The sequence below is a fragment of the Salmo salar genome, chromosome 17 (genome assembly GCF_965601325.2).
Source record: "Salmo salar chromosome 17, fSalSal1, whole genome shotgun sequence".
Lineage (NCBI taxonomy): Eukaryota > Metazoa > Chordata > Actinopteri > Salmoniformes > Salmonidae > Salmo > Salmo salar.
Window position 1 is genome coordinate 2,099,122 of NC_138307.1, and position 23,524 is coordinate 2,122,645.

Here is a 23,524-nt window from a genome sequence, read left to right on the forward strand (position 1 = left end):
TACAGGTGCTTTCAAGAGATATTCATCTATAAATCTTAGAATTACAATATTACATTTTAAAAATGTTTTCGAATAGTAATTTAGTAAATTGTAGCGCTGTTTCACCGGATGCATTTGAGGGAAAATAGTTCGTCAACGTTATGCGCCGATGTAAAATGCTGTTTTTATATATAAATATGAACTTTATCGAACAAAAGAATGCATGTATTGTGTAACATGATGTCCTAGGGGTGTCATCTGATGAAGTTTGTAAAAGGTTAGTGCTGCATTTAGCTGTTTTTTGGTTATTTGTGATGCATGTGGTTGGTCGGAAAATGGGTATGTGACAAATTTTACGATATACTCCTCTAACATAATCTAATGTTTTGCTTTTGCTGTAAAGCCTTTTTGAAATCAGACAACGTGGTTCGATTCAGGAGAGGTGTATCTATTAAATGATATAACAATGTCCTATATTTGAAAAAATATAGGATAGGATTTTTTCGCTGGATGTCCGTCCCGCATACTGGACGAGCCCGTCAAGAGGATAAAGAAGGGCAGTGATTGATAGATGGGTAACAAAAACAAATCTGACATATGTGTTAAACTTAATCAAGTTCTCTCAAAGAGTGTAGTGTATAAAGTCAGAATATCTGTTGTCTCAGCCACTGCCTGTCACCAAGGGAGTACCCCAAGGCTTGATTCTAGGCCCCACACTCTTCTCAATTTACATCAACAACATAGCTCAGGCAGTAGGAAGCTCTCTCATCCTTTTATATGCAGATGATACAGTCTTAGTCTCAGCTGGCCCCTCTTCGGATTTTGTGTTAAACGCTCGACAACAAAGCTTTCTTAGTGTCCAACAAGCTTTCTCTGCCCTTAACCTTGTTCTGAACACCACTAAAACAAAGGTCATGTGGTTTGGTAAGAAGAATGCCCCTCTCCCCACAGGTGTGATTACTACCTCTGAGGGTTTAGAGCTTGAGGTAGTCACCTCATACAAGTACTTGGGAGTACGGCTAGATGGTACATTGTCCTTCTCTCAAAGCTACAGGCTAAAGTTAAATCAAGACATGGTTTCCTCTATCGTAATCTTTCCTCTTTCACCCCAGCTGCCAAACTAACCCTGTTTCAGATGACCATCCTACCCATGCTAGATTACGGAAACGTAATTTATTGATCTGCAGGTAAGGGTGCTCTAGAGTGGCTAGATGTTCTTTACCATTCGGCCATCAGATTTGCCACCAATGCTCCTTATAGGACACATCACTGCACTCTATACTCCTCTGTAAATTGGTCGTCTCTGTATACCTGTCGCAAGACCCACTGGTTGATGCTTATTTATATAACACTCTTAGGCCTCACTCCCCCCTATCTAAGATATCTACTGCAGCCCTCATCCTCCACATACAACACCGTTCTGCCAGTCACATTCTGTTAAAGGTCCCCAAAGCACACACATCCCTGGGTCGCTCGTCTTTTCAGTTCGCTGCAGCTTGCGACTGGGACGAGCTGCAACAAACAGTTTCATCTCAATCTCTTCATTCAAAGACTCAATCATGGACACTTACTGAGAGTTGTGGCTCCTTTACGTGATGTTTTGTTGTCTCTACCTTCTTGCCCTGTGTTGTCTGTGCCCAATAATGTTTGTATCATGTTTTGTGCTGCCACCATGTTGTGCTGCTGCCATGTTGTGTTGCTACCATGTTGTGTTGCTACAATGCTGTGTTGTCATGTGTTGCTGCCATACTATGTTGTTGTCTTAGGTCTCTCTGTATGTAGTGTTGTGTTGTCTCTCTTGTCGTGACGTGTATTTTGTCCTATATTATATTGAATTTTTTTATTTTAATTCCCCATCCCCGCAGGAGGCCTTTTGCCTTTTGGTAGGCCGTCATTGTAAATAAGAATTTGTTCTTAGCTGACTTGCCTAGTTAAATAAAGATTAAATAAATACAATTAAATAAAAAAAAGTGTATAATTATGCTGTTGATGATGTATTAAACCACCCAGAAATATCAAAGATACAGTCGTCCTTCTGAACTGAGCTGCATAACAGGAAGAAAACTGCTCAAGGATGTCACCATGGGGACATAGGTGATTTTAAAACAGCTACAGAGTTAAATAGCTGTGATGGGAGAAAACTGAGGATGGATCAACAACATCGTAGTGACTCCACAATAATGACCTAAATGACAGCGGGAAAAGAATAATACAAATATACAGAATAAAACATGCATATGTTTGCAACAAGGCACTAAAGTAATACTGCAAAAAAACACGGCAAAGGAATAACCTTTTTGGCCTAAATGCAAAGCCTTATGTTTGGGGTACATCTAACACAACACATCATTGACTAACTGCTGCCTTTTTTTCAATGATGGTGTTGGCTGCATCATGGTATACGTATGCTTGATATTGGCAAAGACAAAAATAAATGGGATGGAGCTGAGCACAGGCAAAATCCTAGAGGAAAACCTTCTTAAGTCTGCTTTACACCAGACACTGGGAGAGGAATTCACCTTTCAGCAGGACAATAACCTACAACACAAGGCCAAATCTACACTGGAGTTGCTTACCATGAAGACAGTGAATGTCCCTGAGTGGCAAAGTTACAATTTTGATTTAAATCTGCTTGAAAATATATGGGAAAACTTTAAATTGCTGTCTAGTCATGGTCCCCAAAACCTTAACAGAGCTTGAAGAATTCTGAAAAGAATAATGGGAAAATATTGTACAATCCCGGTGTACAAAGCTCTTAGAGACTTACCCAAGATTACTCATAGCTGTAATCACTGCCAAAGGTGTTTATAACATCTATTGACTCAGGGGGGTGAATCCTTTTTTTATTTTCATTAATCTGTAAAAAATGTTAGACATGTTCTTCCACTTTGACATTACAGAGTGTTTTGTGTAGATCGTAGGCAAAAATGTCAATTAAATCAATTTTAATCCCAGTATGTATCACAATAAAATATGAAGAAATCCAAGGGGGTTGAATATTTATGATGCCCACTGTAGACCACAGACACTTGACAGTCAATATAGTATTCCACAAAGAGCATAAACACCTGCAGCTAATCAGATAGTAGCAAACAAGCAAAGAAATGCACAAGCATTCTGTCGGTTGCCATCCTTGGTCACAACTACCTGTGTACCCAATGCTACAGCCCCCTGTGTTCACCCTATACAGGGTCCATATTAGGAAGAAGTCCTGCTGAGACTGAGGCTGTCCTAATGTGGACACTGTACCCCTAGCCCCCTTCACAAATAATCAGTAGGTCCCCGCGGTGCTCACTGTGGTATAGCTGATCTTGGACATGGACGAACGACCAATAGTCCCTGTCACTGTCATCTCATCATCCCTGCCGTCCCGCCTCCCCCGGCGGCGCCGATAGCAGGGCGGACGGCAGTGGGCAAAGGTGGTGAGCAATGCCTTGCGGAAGCGTGTATTCATAAAACAATAGATAACGGGGTTAACGCACGCCGATGTGTAGCTCAACAGGTGGATGAACGAGATGGGTGCCCCCGAGAGGAGCCGGTGGGCTGAGCTGATGTGGAAAGCCTTCCACGTGTTGGCCGTGTACAGGGGCATCCAGCAGAGGAAGAAGAGGACGGCAGTGACGATGAGCATGCGGATCACGCGCTTCTTGGCCAAGAGTTTAGCCTCCGAGGTATTGCTTCGAGGGTGCTCAGCGGACACTCTGGGTTTGGGAGGGGCCGGAGTAGAGGTGGTGAGGGTGGACAGCTCCATGGACGGTGGCTTTTTCGGGATCTGGATGTAGCAGCCATCATCGTCTGTGTTGTTGTTGCTGGTGGTCACGGTGGTGTTTACGCCGTTCTTCAGTGCTGTGGAATGTACATGGAAGTGTGTAAGTGGGTCTAAATTGGGTGTAAGTGTGTAGGTGAGTGTATGTGTGTAGGTTGAATACAGAGTACATGACTAATAATAGCATGAGCAAAGAGTTGATGACATAAGCCTGCATTGTGGGGAACATGCATTCACAAACAAATAGGCCTTATGAAAAAATTGTTACTGTATGAATGCAAAACCCTTACCCTGGCCCCAGCCTTATAATTTCCTGTTTTAAAAACACTAATCCTAGTCCTTGCCCTCATTGCTTCTACCCAGCACAACCCTATTTCAAAACCCCAATCCCTAACCCAAAACCTCAACTTCACTTATGTAACTTTCCATTTGTATGAAACAAATGACATGTTCAATCAAATCCACGGCAGGAGATACATGTGGTGTAGGAGTCTCACCACTGCGCTCTCTGTTTTGGTCCAGCTCAAACTTCATCCCCCGGCATAGCTCTCTGGAGATGAGTCCATAGGCAACGATCATCACCACCCCAGGGATGAAGAACAAGATTAAAAGCAACAGCATGTACCTGAGAAAAAAGGAGAGAAAGAGAGAGGGAAACATAGAGAAAGAGGGAGGGAAAAAAGAGGGAGAGAAAGACGGAGGGAAAGAAGGACAGGAAGCCAGACAGGAACAGAAAAAAGTGACTTTGATCATTGTGGTCCTACAATTGTATAATATTTCTATGGTGGTCATTAACATTTTACCAATTATCTTTACATCATCCGGATGCTATCAACTTGGCCGTATACAAAAAAAGTACAAATCCACTATTGTTCCTTCCACACACTTTGAGAATTAGTAGAGAGGAAGCCCTTATTTTGTGTTGTGTGAAATTCGAATGGGTGCGTGGGTGTTTTCCTCTGAACATCCTCCATGGATGGTTCCTTTTTCATCTCCCATCAGCCTTTGCAGCAGGTTAGGCTCTCATTCATTCATTAATGCAGCCTCTGATACTCAAAGCTTTTCATCAGTACTCTGTTTGATAGTGGGTCACATATCAGGGGTGGGGGGGACAAAAGGTGACAGGAAGGAGGTACATACAGAGAGGAAGTAAATGGAGGTTAGAGGTTTCGGTTTGTCTTTTGTTTAGTCTTTGATCCTGATTCTCTATCATCAGAGAGGAACATGGAAGGGAGCGAGGAACAGGTGCTACACTAATATTTCTGTTTCACATTATTTGAGGATTCTTCATGGCTGGCATCATTAGTAAGCATAATCATAATTACACACTGATTTAATAGCCAATTTGGGGAGTAGCCCGTAATGGACTCAAACAGTCCCTGTGACTGTCAGTCCAACACCTTAGCCATTACACCAAGATGCTCAGCCTCAAAGAGGTCACCAAAAGTACTAAGGTCACAAGTTGTGTTTCAATAGCATCTTCTCTGAAGTATATTGTAGTAACTCAAAAATGATAGGTATTATATTTTGTGTGCTTGTTGATAACATCTACTGTCACCGCTGCTTTTATACATTTTTGAATATCAATACACATTATAATATAAATCTGATAAAAATGAGTGTACCTGCCACTGTTAAGAGATACGGTGCATTCGGAAAGTATTCAGACCCCTTCCCTTTTTCTACATTTTGTTAGGTTACAGCCTTATTTTAAAATGGATTAAATAACAACAACAAAAAACTCATCAATCTACACACAATAATCCACAATGACAAAGAGAAAAAAGGTTTTGAAGATTTTGCAAATGTATATAAAAAAAGTATTCAGAGACTCAAAATTGAGCTCAGATGCATCCTGTTTCCATTCATCATCCTTAAGATGTTTCTACAACTTGAGTAGAGTCCACCTGTGGTAAATTAAATTGACTGGACATGATTTGGAAAGGCACACACCTGTCTATATAAGGTCCCACAGTTGACAGTTTATGTTAGAGCAAAAACCAAGCTATGAGGTCAAAGGAATTGCCCGTAGAGCCCCGAGACAGGATTGTGTCGAGGCACAGATCTGGAGAATGATACCAAAACATTTCTGCAGCATTGAAGATCCCCAAGAACTCAGTGGCCTCCATCATTCTGAAATGGAAGAAGTTTGGAACCACCAAGAAATTTAAAAAGTTTGGCCACCTGGCCAAATTGAAGAAACGGGGAGTAGGGCCTTGGTCAGGGAGGTGACCAAGAACCCGATGGTCACTCTGACACATCTCCAGAGTTCCTCTGTGGAGATGGGAGAACCATCCAGAAGGATAACTATCTTCGCAGCACTCCACCAATGAGGCTTTATGGTAGAGTGGCTAGATGGAAGCCACTCCTCAGTAAAAGGCACATGACAGCCCGCATGGAGTTTGCCAAAAGGCACCTAAAGGACTCTCAGACCATGAGAAACAAGATTCTCTGGGCTGATGAAACCAACTCTTTTGCCTGAATGCCACATCTGAAGGAAACCTGGCACCATCCCTATGGTGAAGCATGGTGGTGGCAGCATCATGCTGTGGGGATGTTTTTCATTGGCAGGGATTGGGAGACTAGTCAGGATCGAGGGAAAGATGAAAAGAGCAAAGTACAGAGAGATCCTTGATAAAATCGGCTCCAGAGTGCTTAGGACCTCAGACTGGGGTGACGGTTTGCCTTCCAACAGGACAAGGACCCTAAGCATACAGCCAAGACAGAAGAAGTGGCTTCGGGACAAGTCTTGGCATGTCCTTGAGTGGCCCAACCAGAGCCCGGACTTGAACCCGATCGAACATTCTCTGGAGAGAACTGAAAATAGCTGCGTAGCGACTCTCCCCATCCAACAGGATCTCCAGAGAAGAATGGGAGAAACTCCTCATACAGGTGTGCAAAATTTGTAGCATCATACCCAAAAGACGAGGCTGAAATCGCTGCCAAAGGCTTCAACAAAGTACTGAGTAAAGGGTCTGAAAACTTATGTAAATTAGTTATGTTTTTTATTTATTTATACATTTGAAAAAATGTGGGTTTTGCTTTCATACAGTGCTTTGTTATTATGGGGTATTGTGTAGCTTGATGAGGGGAAGAAAAACTATTTAATACATTTTAGAATAAGGTTGTAATGTATCAAAATGTGGAAAAGGTCAAGAGGTCTGAATACTTTCCAAATACACTGTATATCCCCAAAGGACTCTTGCGGTTGTAGTGTAAAAGAAAAATAAGTATAGCATGGGGATGGGGTGGGAGGTTTTGACAGGCCGCAATCAGTGAACAACTAAACTCAGAAAAAAAAGAAACGTCCTCTCACTGTCAACTGCGTTTATTTTCAGCAAACTTAACATGTGTAAATAGTTGTATGAACGTAACAGCATTCAACAACTGAGACATAAACTAAACAAGTTCCACAGACATGTGACTAACAGAAATTGAATAATGTGTCCCTGAACAAAGGGGGAGTCAAAATCAAAAGTAAGTCAGTATCTGGTGTGGCCACCAGCTGCATTAGGGACTGGAGTGCATCTCCTCCTCGTGGACTGCACCAGATTTGCCAGTTCTTGCTGTGAAATGTTACCCCACTCTTCCACCAAGGCACCTTCAAGTTCCCAGACATTTCTGGCTGTAATTGACCTAGCCCTCACTCTCCGATCCAACAGGTCCCAGACGTGCTCAATGGGATTGCGATCCGGGCTCTTCGCTGGCCATGGAAGAACACTGACATTCCTGTCTTGCAGGAAATCACGCCCAAAATGAGCAGTATGGCTGGTGGCATTGTCATGCTGGAGGGTCATGTCAGGATGAGCCTGCAGGACGGGAACAACATGAGGGAGGAGGATGTCTTCCCTGTAACGCACAGTGTTGAGATTGCCTGCAATGACAACAAGCTCAGTCCGATGATGCTATGACACACAGCCCCAGACCCTGACAGACCCTCCACCTCCAAATCGATCCCGCTCCAGAGTACAGGCCTCAGTGTAACGCTCATTCCTTCGATGATAAACGCGAATCCGACCATCACCAATGGTGAGACAAAACTGCGATTCGTCAGTGAAGAGCACTTTTTGCCAGTCCTGTCTGGTCCAGCGACAGTGGGTTTGTGCCCACAGGCGACAATGTTGCCGGTGATGTCTGGTGAGGACCTGCCTTACAACAGGCCTACAAGCCCTCCAGCCTCTCTCAGCCTATTGCGGACAGTCTGAGCACTGATGGAGGGATTGTGCGTTCCTGGTGTAACTCGGGCAGTTGTTGCCATCCTGTACCTGTCCCACATCGGATGTACCGATCCTGTGCAGCTGTTGTTACATGTGGTCTGCCACTGCGAGGACGATCAGTTGTCCGTCTTGTCTCCCTGTAGCGCTGTCTTAGGCGTCTCACAGTACGGACATTGCAATTTATTGCCCTGGCCACATCTGCCTCCTTTCAGCATGCCTAAGGCACATTCACACAGATGAGCAGGGACCCTGGGCATCTTTTTTTGTGTTTTTCAGAGTCAGTAGAAAGGCCTCTTTAGTGTCCTAAGATTTCATAACTGTGACCTTAATTGCCTATCGTTTGTAAGCTGTTAGTGTCTTAACGACCGTTCCACAGGTGCATGTTCATTAATTATTTATGGTTCATTAAACAAGCATGGGAAACAGTGTTTAAACCCTTTACAATGAAGATCTGGGAAGTTATTTGGATTTTTACTAATTATCTTTGAAAGACAGGGTCCTGAAAAAGGGACGTTTCTTTTTTTTGCTGAGTTTACAATCAAAGTAGTAAGGTCTGCAGAGAGAGAGCTTATTTTGTGTAAAATATAAGTATGGTCTGGAGACGAGAGAGCTGTATTAGGCCGGGGAGAACCCCTGGAGAATGTCAATTTTCCTTTAATTGCTCTGCTCCACAGCCTCTCTGTTTGTTTATGGGCAAATTGATTAATAGTCCTCTGTGCCCAAACTTAACAGCAACAGTTTCTACAGAAAAAGCCTGGGCTTGAACTGCAGATGCAGAAACTCGGGCAGTGGAACTTTATTCTAGCTATATTACTAATCTTAGACCATTGTTTAATAAACTGCTGATCTTTAGAGTGGAATTACCTTCTAAAACTGCTTCCCTAGCCCTGAGTCAATGCGAACTCATCTGTCCTAAAATATAATTGCTTTGCCTTAGATGTTGCTGTGGTGCTCCTAAATGTCTGGCTATGACAATTCAGTTTAGTCTTGCAGGTGGAAAAGGGAAGACTTTACTTTTGGGCAAATGTAATGTCAGTGGAAATATATTGAAAATAGCATAAAATGCTTGATTGCTTCCCTGATGAGAAAACATTTATTTTGAAACAAATCTATTCAATAAAAGCAATCAAACATAAAAACAAACCAAACAAACCCAAGATACTTTTTTGTACAAGGGACTGGCAATCTATGTTCCTTTGATGCCTGCTTACTTTGAAACTACCACACAAGAACTGACAATTAGTGTCAGGAAATTATCTAAGGGACCGGTCAGAAGCCCGTTCTGACCACTGCACTAGAGGTCTCCAGTCAGAAACTCACTCACCACGTCTGTTCCACCCCACCGCTTGGCCATTCCAGGCGGCACATGTGCCCCGTAGTTCGGTCGGGTTTGGGGAAGGACTTGAGGTGGCTGAACACTGGATAGGGCAACATCATGACCAACGACAACACCCAGATGGCAGCAATGACACGGTAGGCGTGGGAACGAGTCTGCCACGCCCGCGACTTCAGTGGGTTGCAGATGGCGCTGTACCTCTCAGTCGCTATGGCAACCAGGCTGAAGGTGGAGATGCTGACGGAGAGCCCTATGGGAACGCATGGAAGGCGGAGAGGTCAATAAGAGAGAGATTAAAATGACAGTATCAACAGTGATCAGACCTGGGTTCAAATAGTACTTGTTTTATTTTCTTTCTGTCTGGAGTGCCAGATGTACGGGGTTTAAACTTTTGGGACAATTCCATTGTCTCTATTGAGCAAGGCAAGTTCAATTAAGCAGAAAACATATTTGAATGAAAACAAATACTATATTACCAGGTCTGATAGTGATACACACCTATATATTTGAGCAGGCTTGACATCAGAGAGATGCCAGTATGCCACCAAAAAAGTGAAGACAAATGGTGAAGCCTCTTTAGCTTATCATTAAGTAAAGACATGAAGAACTTATGGAATCACACCATTTTCGTTTTGTCCTGCTCAATGTTAGATCTGTAAAGTGCATTATAATACCCAAGGACACCCTTGTAATTGGTTTCAAACTTGAGTGAAAAACCTTTAGTGAAAATCTTCAACCCAAACTGTGTTTGCCTACATGAATATGTATGAAGCTGCACTGAGGGAGTGCGCTCAATCGGTCTGCAGTCAGACAAGGAGTCAGCAGTGAAGATAAATAGCATTAATAAAGGCATACTGTACCTGCACTAAACCGGCAGCCATTACCCACCACCTGAGACTCCCTCTAATATATTCCACCCACTAATCCTCCCTCCTTAGAAAGATCCACAACTTCAACACCAGACCCACCATTAGCACTCTGTCGTGACGTGACTATCATTAATGTGATGACATCTATTTTATCAAATCAATGAACTATGTTTAATAATTACGTGATTAAATGAATGATGTAACAATTAACTCAATTGTAACTTGGGGCACTACGGAAAAAGTTTGTTTAACCTCTTGGCGTTCCCCTAGGATAGGGGGCGCTAAAGTGATTTTTGAAAAAAATTCGTGCCCATTTTAAACGGCCTCCTACTCAAACTCAGAAGCTAGGATATGCATATAATTAATACTTGTGGATAGAAAACACCCTAAAGTTTCTAAAACTGTTTGAATGGTGTCTGTGAGTATAACAGAACTCACATGGCAGTCAAAACCCCGAGACAGATCGAAACAGGAAGTGGAATTCTGAATTGCGAACTCAACTTCATCACGTTGCCTATTAATCACACCGTGAGCTATGGTTCATTGAGCACTTCCTATTGCTTCCACTAGATGTCCCCAGTCTTTACAAAGTGATTTGAGACTCCTACTGTGAAAACTGAATGAATGAGACGCAGTGGAACGTGGTCACACGGAGAGGGCCATCACCATTATGACGCCGACGCCCCTGGTTACCCTCCCCTTTCAAAACGTTTTGAAACACAATGCAATCGTCCCCCTCGGATCTTATTGGTTCTCTTGTTGAAAAACGCCCTGAAGATTTATGTTATACAACGTTTGACATGTTTGAACGAACCTAAATGGGGAAAAAATGCATTTTCTCGAAATGGCTGTCCCGTGGCCGACGGAAGTTTTGGAGCAGCCTTCAGACGCGCTAACAAGAACAAGCTCTTGGAACATAAAGGAGTATTTTTTTCGAACAAAAATACATTTGTTGTGGACCTGGGATTCCTGGAAGTGCTTTCTGATGAAGACAACCAAAGGTAAGGGATTATTGACAATAGTATACAAGACTAGATGTGATATGCGATTGTTCCAAGATGGCGCTGACCTGTAACGTTAGCCTATTTTTCAGAGTATCGCATCCCCTTTCATCGCAAAGTATGATTACCCAGTAAAGTTAATTTTAAATCTGGCATTACAGGTGCTTTCAAGAGATATTCATCTATAAATCTTAGAATGACAATATTACATTTTAAAAATGTTTTCAAATAGTAATTTAGTAAATTGTAGCTCTGTTTCATCGGATGCATTTGAGGGAAAATAGTTAGTCAACGTTACGCACCGATGTAAAATGCTGTTTTTATATATAAATATGAACTTTATCGAACAAAAGAATGCATGTATTGTGTAACATGATGTCCTAGGTGTGTCATCTGATGAAGATTGTCAAAGGTTAGTGCTGCATTTAGCTGTTTTTTAGTTATTTGTGATGCATGTGGTTGGTCGGAAAATGGCTATGTGGCTACTTTTACGATATACTCCTCTAACATAATCTAATATTTTGCTTTTGCTGTAAAGCCTTTTTGAAATCGGACAACGTGGTTCGATTCGGGAGAGGTGTATCTATAAAACGATACAATTTGATATATATATATTTTTTGAATTATTAAATTTTCTTATGCTAATGGCGATATGATTTTTCGCTGGATGTCCGTCCCGAGGCCGCACAGGGGTTAATGAGTTATCGTTTCCCGAATTAACTCAAGAATATATCAGAATATACCATTGTCATACCAGTCATCCATGAATTATTACCTTATATCAGTCTCATTCTAAACGTTGTTGACTTCAAATCTGCGTGAACTCTAGTCTAAATGATCATTCAGCGATACACAAATTGGCTTAATTATTTATTTACTTACTAACTAAATAATCATACAGAATTACATAAACACACACACACAGGATAGATTATAGGTTGATTAGTAACATAATGCAATGAAAAGGCCCTAGTGGACTAACCCGGTATGAGGGCTTGTTACATAATGAAAGGGAAGGGCAAGATAAAGAGAGCGGGAGAGACTAAGTGAGTGGGCTGGTGCATACATGTGGACGCTATGCTCATGAGAATGAATACTTTGCACATGAACGGCCGCTCATTCAAAACAATTGCAATGTATATATTTACGATTGTATGTCTTGGTCGTCTCTCTGTTGATATCACCCGGTCTGTCTATATGGGGAGTAGTTCGACTGAAGTCTCTGGTTGTGTAAGTCTCTGGTTGTCCACCAGAGGTCACAATGTCCTTAGTTGTAGGCTTCTTTGTCTCTGAGTGTTCGTTAGAATGGATACATCAGACATTCCAATGGTCGTTTGCTGAGATCTTCCTCATGTTTTTGGTCAGAGTTCTAGACTACTTTAAATTAGAGCTGCAAGCGGTGCATGTCCTTTTCTTCTCTGTTGAAAGTTTAAGGGTTTCTAACCATTTTCTAGTTTTGTAGTTTTAAACCATTTCCACGTATTCAGCTCGCACTGCACGTATACTGGTCTGGTAGAGTCTAGCCATTCGTGACGTTCAACTGAACACCGTCCGCTTGCTTTGTTTCAATGGTTGATTATTCAGGGTTCAGCTCCCGACCATTTTACACGCCACAGGCAACCCGGCAATGTACTGGTCTGATGTAAATTTTGTTAGAAGTCCTTCGAAAGTACTCTGGCAAAAGGGGCATGCGATCTTTTTGGCATAATGTCTGTGCTCACGTCAGCGTGATTACTGACTGGGTAAAACTTTACATGAAAAACAATGATCTAATTTAGAAGGCTAAAATCAAACGTAATCTTCTCACAAATAGTTTTTTATTGAATCATATATGTTTTACAACATTTAGATGTAACTCTGACATATACATTGTGAAAGCTCTTAAAGTGTCACGGTGAGCGCTACTGGTGCAGAAGTCAGGTGCAGGAGAGCAGAGAGTTGTGAACAAGTGCACACTTTACTTGGGCAGAGGCAATAAAACAGACGGACACCACTGCGTCAAAACCTCCAGCCAAAGGAAAAGTGCAAGGCGCGAAACAGTCTCAAAAAATTAGTAAATGTTACAATAAACAAACTTTGTGAAACTACCACGGAAATAACGGGAAAAACCCAGCCTGGCGCGTACACACGAAACAAGTATAATTTCACACAAAGACATGGAGGGGAACAGAGGAATAAATACATGCAGTGTGATTAGGGAATGAAAACCAGGTGTGCAGGGAACAAGACAAAACAAATGGAACAATGGAAAAATGGAGCAGCGATGGCTAGAAAGCCGGTGACGTCGACCGCCGAATGCCGCCCGAACAAGGAGAGGAGACGACTTCGGCGGAAGTCGTGACATAAAGTTACAATGTTTCCATTATAACGTCTTTAATGATATCACTAAATAATACATTATCTGACATGATTATTGTTTGGATCTCCACCAACCTTCCCAAAAGTTTGGATTTCAAAACTAATGTTCCAATGTCCAATCTTTTGATGCTAAAGTTTTTAACAAGAGTCTTTCTCAATTTTTGACTTCTCCATACTGCAGGTCCAGAGAGAGAAAGTTTACAACCGGTCGTTAAAGTCATACAACCGGCTTCACTACCCCTCTTCCTCTCTGGTGGGAGAGGGGGGGGCTATCTTTGATTCTCACCCAGGAGCGAGAGTAATGACAACTCATACTCTATTTCACAATCACAGAAATGCTTTGTTTTCGCACTACATTTCTCTGATCAGCAGAAGGCTGCATCCACAGAGGCATTCGTTTCATAGACTACCTGTTTATTGTTTTTTTTGGCATGGACAGACAGACAGACAGACAGACAGACAGACAGACAGACAGACAGACAGACAGACAGACAGACAGACAGACAGACAGACAGACAGACAGACAGACAGACAGACAGACAGACAGACAGACAGACAGACAGACAGACAGACAATAACACACACAGAAAGACAATTTGACCCTCTTGAGATTTGGAAACCCCAGCTTTATAGTGAGCACTCGGCAGTATATTTTCCTAAGCACTATATGCAACGTGGGCTCCATGCTAAGATTATAGAATTCTACTCTATCCCTCTGAAGTGAAGATTGTAAAGCTATGTGCTCTGTGCTCAAATTACATTTTAAGTCAGCATACAGTACAATAGTATCGCTTTAATCTCTTACAGGGAATTCATTTACACGTCTGAATGTTTTTATTTTTTATTTATTAACCTTTATTAAACTAGGTAAGTCAGTTATTAACCTGTTAGGGCTAGGGGGCAGTATTGACACGGCTGGATAAAAAACGTACCCGATTTAATCTGGTTACTACTCCTGCCCAGTAACTAGAATATGCATATAATTATTGGCTTTGGATAGAAAACACCCTAAAGTTTAAGGGAAGTGGCCTGTCTGAGAAGTAGTGTTTCATCTTGGCTCTTTTTATTGAAGACTCAGGATCTGTGCAATAACGTGACACTTCCTACGTCTTCCATAGGGTCTCAGAGCCCGGGAAAACGTTGAACGATATCGAGGCAGGCTCTGGCTGAAACACTTTATCGCTTTTGGCAAGTGGCCACTCAGAGTACTATGGGCTTAGGCGCGTGCCCGCTTCGACTGAATGCTTTGTTTTCCTTTGTCTGTTTATCTAAACGCAGATTCCCGGTCGGAATATTATCGCTTTTTTATGAGAAAAATGGCATAAAAATTGATTTTAAACAGCGGTTGACATGCTTCGAAGTACGGTAATGGAATATTTAGAATTCTTTTGTCACGAATTGCGCCATGCTCGTCACCCTTATTTAGCCTTTAGGATAGTGTCTAGAACGCACGAACAAAACGCCGCTGTTTGGATATAACGATGGATTATTTTGGACCAAACCAACATTTGTTATTGAAGTAGAAGTCCTGGGAGTGCATTCTGACGAAGACGACAAAGGTAATAACATTTTTCTTATAGTAAATCTGACTTTGATGAGTGCTAAACCTGCTGGGTGTCTAAATAGCTAGCCCTGTGATGCCGGGCTATCTACTCAGAATATTGCAAAATGTGCTTTCACCGAAAAGCTATTTTAAAATCGGACATATCGAGTGCATAGAGGAGTTCTGTATCTATAATTCTTAAAATAATTGCTATGCTTTTTGTGAACGTTTATCGTGAGTAATTTAATAAATTCACCGGCAGTGTTCGGTGGGAATGCTAGTCACATGCTAATGTAAAAGCTGGTTTTAGTTATAAATATGAACTTGATTGAACAAAACATGCATGTATTGTATAACATAATGTCCTAGGGTTGTCATCTGATGAAGATCATCAAAGGTTAGTGCTACATTTAGCTGTGGTTTGGGTTTATGTGACATTATATGCTAGCTTGAAAAATGGGTGTCTGATTATTTCTGGCTCGGTACTCTGCTGACATAATCTAATGTTTTGCTTTCGTTGTAAAGCCTTTTTGAAATTGGACAGTGTGGTTAGATTAAAGTGAGTCTTATCTTTAAAATGGTGTAAAATAGTCATATTTTTGAAAAATTGAAGTAATAGTAATATCTAAGGATTTGAATAACGCGCCACAGGATTCAACTGGCTGTTGAGTAGGTGGGACGTCCCACCTAGCCCATAGAGGAACACATTTTTATTTACAATGATGGCCTACTAAAAGGCAAAAGGCCTCCTGCGGGGACAGGATGTCACACCCTGGCCATAGAGATGTTTTTTTATTCTCTATTTTGGGTAGGCCAGGGTGTGACTAGTGTGGGCATTCTATGTTCCTTTTTCTATGTTGTTTATTTTCTATGTTTTGGCCGGGTATGGTTCTCAATCAGGGACAGCTGTCTATCGTTGTCTCTGATTGGGAACCATACTTAGGTAGCCCTTTTCCCTCCTTGTGTTGTGGGAGGTTGACTTTGTTTATGGCAATTAGCCTTTAGCTTCACGGTTTGTTGGGTAGTGTTTATTGTTTTGTTCGGGGGCGTCTTTTCTAATAAAAATAATATGTACGCTCACCACACTGCACCTTGGTCCTCTCCTTTCAACCGACGTGACAGAATCTCCCACCAAAGAAGGACCAAGCAGCAGAGGAAGGAGCAGAAGGAGAGCTATTTGGAGTCATGGACATGGGAGGAGATCCTTGATTGTAAGGGTCCATGGAGCCAGGCTGGGGAGTACCAGCTCCCGAAGGAGGAGCTGGAGGAAGCTAAGAGGGAACGACGAAGGTATGAGGCATTATATCCTCCATTTCAGGAGGTGAGGAGGCAGCCCCCAATTGGGGGGGGCACACGGGGAGATTGGCGGAGTCAGACGATAGACCTGAGCCAACTCCCCGTGCTTACCGGAAGCAGCGTGGTACTGGTCAGGCACCGTGTTATGCGGGGAAGGGCAAGGTGTCTCCAGTACATGCTCATAGCCCGGAGCGCTATATGCCATTCCCCCGCAAGTGCCAGGCGAGAGTGGGCATCCAGCCAGGGCGGATTGTGCCAGCGCAGCGCGTCTGGTCTCCAGTGTGACGTTTCGGCCCAGGGTATCCTGCGCCGGCTCTGCGTACTGTGTCTCCGGGGTGCTGGGAAGGCTCAGTTCGTCCTATGGCTGCGCTGCGCCCGTGCCGGGCGAAAGTGGGCATTGAGCCTGGAAGAGTAGTGTCAAGCCTACGCACCAGATCACCAGTGCTCCCCCACAGCCCGGTCTATCCTGTGGCTCCTCCACAGACCAGGCCTCCAGTAGGTCTCCCCAGCCTGGGGAGTCCTGTGCCTGCTCCCAGAGCCAGGCCTCCTGCATGTCTCCCCAGCCTGGTGAGTCCTGTTCCTGCTCCTCGCACTACATTTACATTTTTACATTTTAGTCATTTAGCAGACGCTCTTATCCAGAGTGACTTACAGTAGTGAATGCATACATTTCATACAATTTCATACATTTTTTTCTGTGCTGGCCCCCCGTGGGAATCGAACCCACAACCCTGGCGTTGCAAACACCATGCTCTACCAACTGAGCTACAGGGAAGGCTGTGGTGCGTGTTACTAGTCTGGCGCCTCCAAAGCCAGTCCCACGCATCAGGCCTCCAGTGCGCCTGCCCAGTCCAGTACGTCCTGTTCCTGCTCCTCGCACTAGCCCTGTGGTGCGTGTCACTAGTCTGGCGCCTCCAAAGCCAGCCCCACGCATCAGGCCTCCAGTGCGCATTCCCCGTCCAGAGCTTCCGGCGACAGTCCCCCATCCAGAGCTTCCGGCGACAGTCCCCCGTCCAGAGGTTCTGGCGACAGTCCCCCGTCCAGAGGTTCCGGCGACAGTCCCCCATCCAGAGCTTCCGGCAACAGTCCCCCGTCCAGAGCTTCTGGCGACAGTTCCCCGTCCAGAGCTTCCGGCGACAGTTTACAGTCCGGAGCCGACAGAGACGGCCTACAGTCCGGAGCCGACAGAGACGGCCTACAGTCCGGAGCCGACAGAGACGGCCTACAGTCCGGAGCTGCCAGAGTCGCCCTCCAGTCCGGAGCCGCCAGAGTCGCCCTCCAGTCCGGAGCCGCCAGAGTCACCCTCCAGTCCGGAGCCGCCAGAGTCGCCCTCCAGTCCGGAGCTGCCAGAGTCGCCCTCCAGTCCGGAGCCACCAGAGTCGGTGCCCAGTCCTGGGTCGGCGGCGAGGGTCCCCGCTCCAGAGGCGCCACCTAAGTGGGCCGTGCCAGAGGTGGAGCGGGGTCTGCGTCCCTCACCGGAGCCACCACCACAGAGAAAAGCCCACCCAGAACCTCCCCTATAGGTTCAGATTTTGAGGCCGGAGTCCGCACCTTTGGGGGGGGGGGGGTACTGTCACGCCCTGGCCATAGAGAGGTTTTTTATTCTCTATTTTGGGTAGGCCAGGGTGTGACTAGGGTGAGCATTCTATGTTCCTTTTTCTATGTTCTTTATTTTCTATGTTTTGGTTCTCAATCAGGGTAGGGTATAACCTTTATATGTAAAATGTAGTTACAAAGTAACAACCTTTAGAGACAATAGGCTAACTAGCAGAAATTAGGAGACAGAAGAACATTAGGCTTAACCCTTCTAGTAAAATGTTCTTACAATGTAATAATCTTTAACCACCAATTCTGTAATTACAATGTTGTTACAATGATATACATGTATTTAAAATGTACTTACACAGGAGCAAGCAATTTAAGTGAAATTTAAATTACTTTGCATTTACAATGTAACAACCTTTGCAGACAATAGGCTGACCAACAGAAATAAGGAGACAGGAGAACATTTTTCAGTTTAACTTTTATTTAATGGATTTGACAAAGATTCATATTCAAACCATTCAAATTCAATTCCCCATTTCAGACTCAAAGCAATAAGTATGTTAAAATGTACTAACACAGGGTGGTGGTAAAGCAAGCTAGCATTTCCCCATCATTCACTAATGTAGCTAGGTAGCAAAGCACTGGCACAATCTCAGCACGTTTTCCAACTCGGTCAATAAACATTACAAAATCTTCATCAAATATATGAAACATTTAGTTAACAATAGTAGTAGAATTTCATTGCACTTTTGCACATTACAAACTTTATAAACACGAAAGATTAACCTCTCTGGGATAGGCGGCAGTATTTTCACGTCTGGATGAAAAGCGTGCCCAAAGTAAACTGCCTGCTACTCAGGTCCAGAAGCTAGGATATGCACATTATTAGTAGATGTGGGTAGAAAACACTCTGAAGTTTCTAAAACTGTTTGAATAATGTCGGTGAGTATAACAGAACTGTTTTGGCAGGTGAAACCCCGAGCACAATCCATCCAGGGAAATTATTTTTTGAGGTCAATCTGTTTTCCATTAGGTTTCTATGGCAAGCCCGTTTTAATAGAAATATGCTTGCAGTTCCTATGGCTTCCACTAGATGTCAACAGTCTTTAGATATTGGTTGATGTTTTTCCTTTGAGTAATGAAAAAGTAGCCCTTTCCTTTCTGAGAGTAGAGCCAAGTGTACTTTTTTGTTTGGGGCGCACGACCTGAAGCTCGCTCCAATTTGATTTTATCTGCTATTGAACACAGTTTATCCCGTCTTAAATTTTATCGATTATTTACGTTTTAAAATACCTAAAGTTGGATTAGGAAAGTTGTTTGAAATGTTTGGACCAAGATTACAGGTAACTTATTAGATCATTTGTAGTCATGTTGGGCGAGTTGGAACCAGTGTTTTTCTGAATCAAACGTGTCAAATAAATAGACATTTTGGGGATATAATGACGGAATTAATCGAACAAAAGGACCATTGTGATGTTTATGGGACATATTGGAGTGCCAACAGAAGAAGATCTTCAAAGGTAAGGCATGAATTATATCGTTATTTCTGAGTTTTGTGTCGCGCCTGGTGGGTTGAAATATGATTGTCATGTGTTTGTTTGATGGGGTGCTGTCCTCAGACAATAGCATGGTTTGCTTTCGCCGTAAAGCCTTTTTGAAATCTGACACAGTGGCTGGATTAACAAGAAGTTAAGCTTTATTTTGGTGTATTGCACTTGTGATTGTATGAAAGTTAAATATTTGTAATAATTTAATTTGAATTTGGCGCTCTGCCATTTCACAAGATGTTGTCAAATCCATCCCGCTAACGGGATTTGATCCATAAGAAGTTTTAATAGACAGAAATCGCCTTTGTGACTAGATGGAATACAGCTCCAGACAACATTTACAATTGAACTACCACGAGTGTTGGACGTTTTGAAGCCAGATGATGAGTCTAAGTGTCACAGAGTCCACAGAAGGTGGCACCCCTCCCCGGTCGGGCGGTGCTCGGTGGTCGTCGTCGCCGGCCTACTAGCTGCCACCGATCTATGTTTCTGTGTCTTTTGGTTTTGTCTGTCTAGGTCAGCACCTGTTCCTTGTTAGTCATTAGTGGGGGGGTATTTAGTTTGTCTTTTTTGTTTGGGAATTCGTGCGGGATTATTTCATGTCATGTATGAGTGGCAGTTGGTATTTTGCGCTGCTTTTACTACGCAGCATACTTTTGGATCAGACACTGAGATTGCCGGGCTGCGCCCCGTGCAATTTGAATTTTGGAGCTGTTCTCCTGTCGTATGTTTTGCGCACCCTGCCTTGTGGCTACCTTATTTATACGGTGTTTAATAAACATCTGTGGACCTCAAGTCTCCTGCACTTGACTCTGCCCCTTTCCTGCTACCAAGGATATCCTTGACACTAAGTTGTATTTCACTGTTAGTTTTAAACAAAATAATTGTACATTTTTAGTTAATAACATTGCCGATTGTTTATTTTCAATTCAAGTATTGATGATGGGTGAACTGTTGCTTTTATGTGTTGTACGTGTGTGCTTACTGTGACTGTCAACCTGATATTGGCTACACAGATGAATGAGGACACCACTATACCACCAAGACTGAGCAATTGGTGGGCCTCCTGAGTGGCGCAGTGGGCTGCATCACAGTGCTATTTGTGCCACTAGAGATTCTGGGTTCGAGTGCAGGCTCTGTCGCAGTTGGCCATGACCGGGAGACCCATGGGGCGGTGCACAATTGGCCCAGAGTTGTCCTGGTTACGGGAAGGTTTGGGCGGCAGGGATGTCTTTGTCCCATCGCGCACTAGCGACTCCTGTGGCTGACCGGGCGCAGTGCACGCTGACACGGTCACCAGGTGTACAGTGTTTCCTTCGACACATTGGTGTGGCTGGCTTCCGGGTTAAGTGGGCATTGTGTCGAGAAGCAGTGTGGCTTGGTTGGGTTGTGTTTCAGAGGACGCACAGCTCTCGACCTTCGCCTCACCCTAGTCCATACGGGTGTTGCAGTGATGAGACAAGGCTGTAACTACCAATTAGATACTATGAAATTGGGGAGAAAACGGGGTAAAAAAAAACTACTGAGCAATAGGGGGAGAAGGGCCTTGGTCAGGCAGGTGACCAAGAACCGATGGTCACTCTGGGAGACTCTAGTCAGGATTGAGGGAAAGATGAACGGAGAAAAGTACAGAGAGATCCTTGATAAAAACCTGCTCCAAAGTACTTAGGACCTCAGACTGGGACGAAGGTTCACCTTCCAACAGGACAATGGAGGAGTGGCTTCGGGACAAATCTCTGAATGTCCTTGAGTGGCCCAACCAGAGCCCGGACATGAACCCGATCTAACATCTCTGGAGAGACCTGAAAATGTTTAGCGACATTCCCCATCCAACCTGACAGAGTGTGAGAGGATCTGCAGAGAAGAATGGGGAAAACTCTCCAAATACAGGTGTGCCAAGCTTGTAGCTTCAAACCCAAGAAGACTCAAGGATGTAATCGCTGCCAAAGGTGCTTCAATAAAGTACTGAGTGAAGGGTCTGAATACTTATGTAAATGTGACTCACCACCTGGATTCAGTCTTATGTAGCAAAATTTGAATTTCTTTTTACATTTGATAAAGGTAAAGAGCTACAAAACGGTATATCATACATGGATTTGAGGAACAATGGAAAAGTAATTCTGCTTTGAAAGTTTAAAACCTGTAAACTCACTTTTGAGAAAATGGCATTTTAGTATTTCAGTGAGAGAGCTCTTCTTTGTCTAAACCCATTCAGCATTGTTCACACCCTCTTAAGCTTTAGCCCCACCCATCTCGTTTCATTCTCGGAGCGTTCAGAGCGCACACGTGACAATCTGGCCGATGATTTGCTTATCTCTGGATAACATGAAAACAGCCTAACCAGCCCTGCTGTCAACAATTTCATTATGTTTTTTTGCCAACGTTTACTGACGCCGGCCATATTCAACGAGTGTTGTACACTTTAGCTTAAAACATGTAGCTAGGTACCTAGGTAAACAATGAACCTAGCTAGATACATAACATGTAAGATCACACACATCACGTCACGTTAGCTAACGAGCTAGCCACCTAACATTAGCTAGGGAGCACGCCAGCTGACGCTAGCTAACAGTACACATTAGCTTAAGACATGTAGCGAGCTAGCTAGGTAAACAATGAACCTAGCTAGGTAAACAACGTGCAATATTTACACATCACGAGCCAGCCAGCTAACGTTAGCTAGTTAAACAAAAATTAATAATAACATAATACACGTAGTGTTAGCTAATGAGCCAACCAGCTAATGTTAGCTAGCTAACAGTACACTTTAGCTTGAAATGAAACTACTTTCTGTCAAAATTAGAAACATGTAATGTCTGAAAATGTAGCATGTAGCTAGCTGACGCTAGACTGTTTTACCTGTATACATCATCATGCATGCTGGACACATCTCCCTGTCACGGATCCATGTCAGAAATGGCCTTAGTTTGAAGACATAATCCGGAAATAGGTGGTTTGCCATCTCTTTAGCCATCATACTCTAATTCCACTGATTTCAAAACTCGATCTTCCAGAAAGTGGAGAGCAACACTTATGCAACACCTATGCAGCTACATTAACCAACTGTGTTGGTAATCGACAGGATTACCAACACAGACTGACCTCAAATAGACAGAAGCCTTCTATTTGCAGACCGATCCAAACTCCTTTCTCGGCATGTCCAGCCCACTCATTATCTCAGCCAATCATGGCTGGTGGGAAGGTTGCTAGTTTTTTCGGTGGTTTACCAACAAGGCTCGTAATGTGACAATTATATACTGCTCAAAAAAATAAAGGGAACACTTAAACAACACATCCTAGATCTGAATGAAAGAAATAATCTTATTAAATACTTTTTTCTTTACATAGTTGAATGTGCTGACAACAAAATGACACAAAAATAATCAATGGAAATCCAATTTATCAACCCATGGAGGTCTGGATTTGGAGTCACACTCAAAATTAAAGTGGAAAACCACACTACAGGCTGATCCAACTTTGATGTAATGTCCTTAAAACAAGTAAAAATGAGGCTCAGTAGTGTGTGTGGTCTCCACGTGCCTGTATGACCTCCCTACAATGCCTGGGCATGCTCCTGATGAGGTGTCGGATGGTCTCCTGAGGGATCTCCTCCCAGACCTGGACTAAAGCATCCGCCAACTCCTGGACAGTCTGTGGTGCAACGTGGCGTTGGTGGATGGAGCGAGACATGATGTCCCAGATGTGCTCAATTGGATTCAGGTCTGGGGAACGGGTGGGCCAGTTCATAGCATCAATGCCTTCCTCTTGCAGGAACTGCTGACCCACTCCAGCCACATGAAGTCTAGCATTGTCTTGCATTAGGAGGAACCCAGGGCCAACCGCACCAGCATATGGTCTCACAAGGGGTCTGAGGATCTCATCTCGGTACCTAATGGCAGTCAGGCTACCTCTGGCAAGCACATGGAGGGCTGTGCGGCCCCCCCAAAGAAATGCCACCCCACACCATGACTGACCCACTGCCAAACCGGTCATGCTGGAGGATGTTGCAGGCAGCAGAACGTTCTCCACGGCGTCTCCAGACTCTGTCACGTCTGTCACATGTGCTC

General features: G+C 43.6%; 1 protein-coding gene across 1 annotated transcript in view; it reads right to left on the reverse strand.

The window, feature by feature from the left end:
* Positions 1–2,776: 2,776 nt before the first annotated feature.
* The window catches only part of cckbra (cholecystokinin B receptor a), a 55,839-nt gene continuing 35,091 nt past the window's right edge, over positions 2,777–23,524 (reverse strand). Inside the window, exons 3-5 of the mRNA XM_014151341.3 lie at positions 9,287–9,548; positions 4,243–4,370; positions 2,777–3,825 (exon numbers count right to left, since the gene is read on the reverse strand). Of these exons, the coding sequence (XP_014006816.1) occupies positions 3,251–3,825; positions 4,243–4,370; positions 9,287–9,548 (965 nt within the window). The 3' untranslated portion in view covers positions 2,777–3,250. The remainder of the gene's footprint in view (positions 3,826–4,242; positions 4,371–9,286; positions 9,549–23,524) is intronic.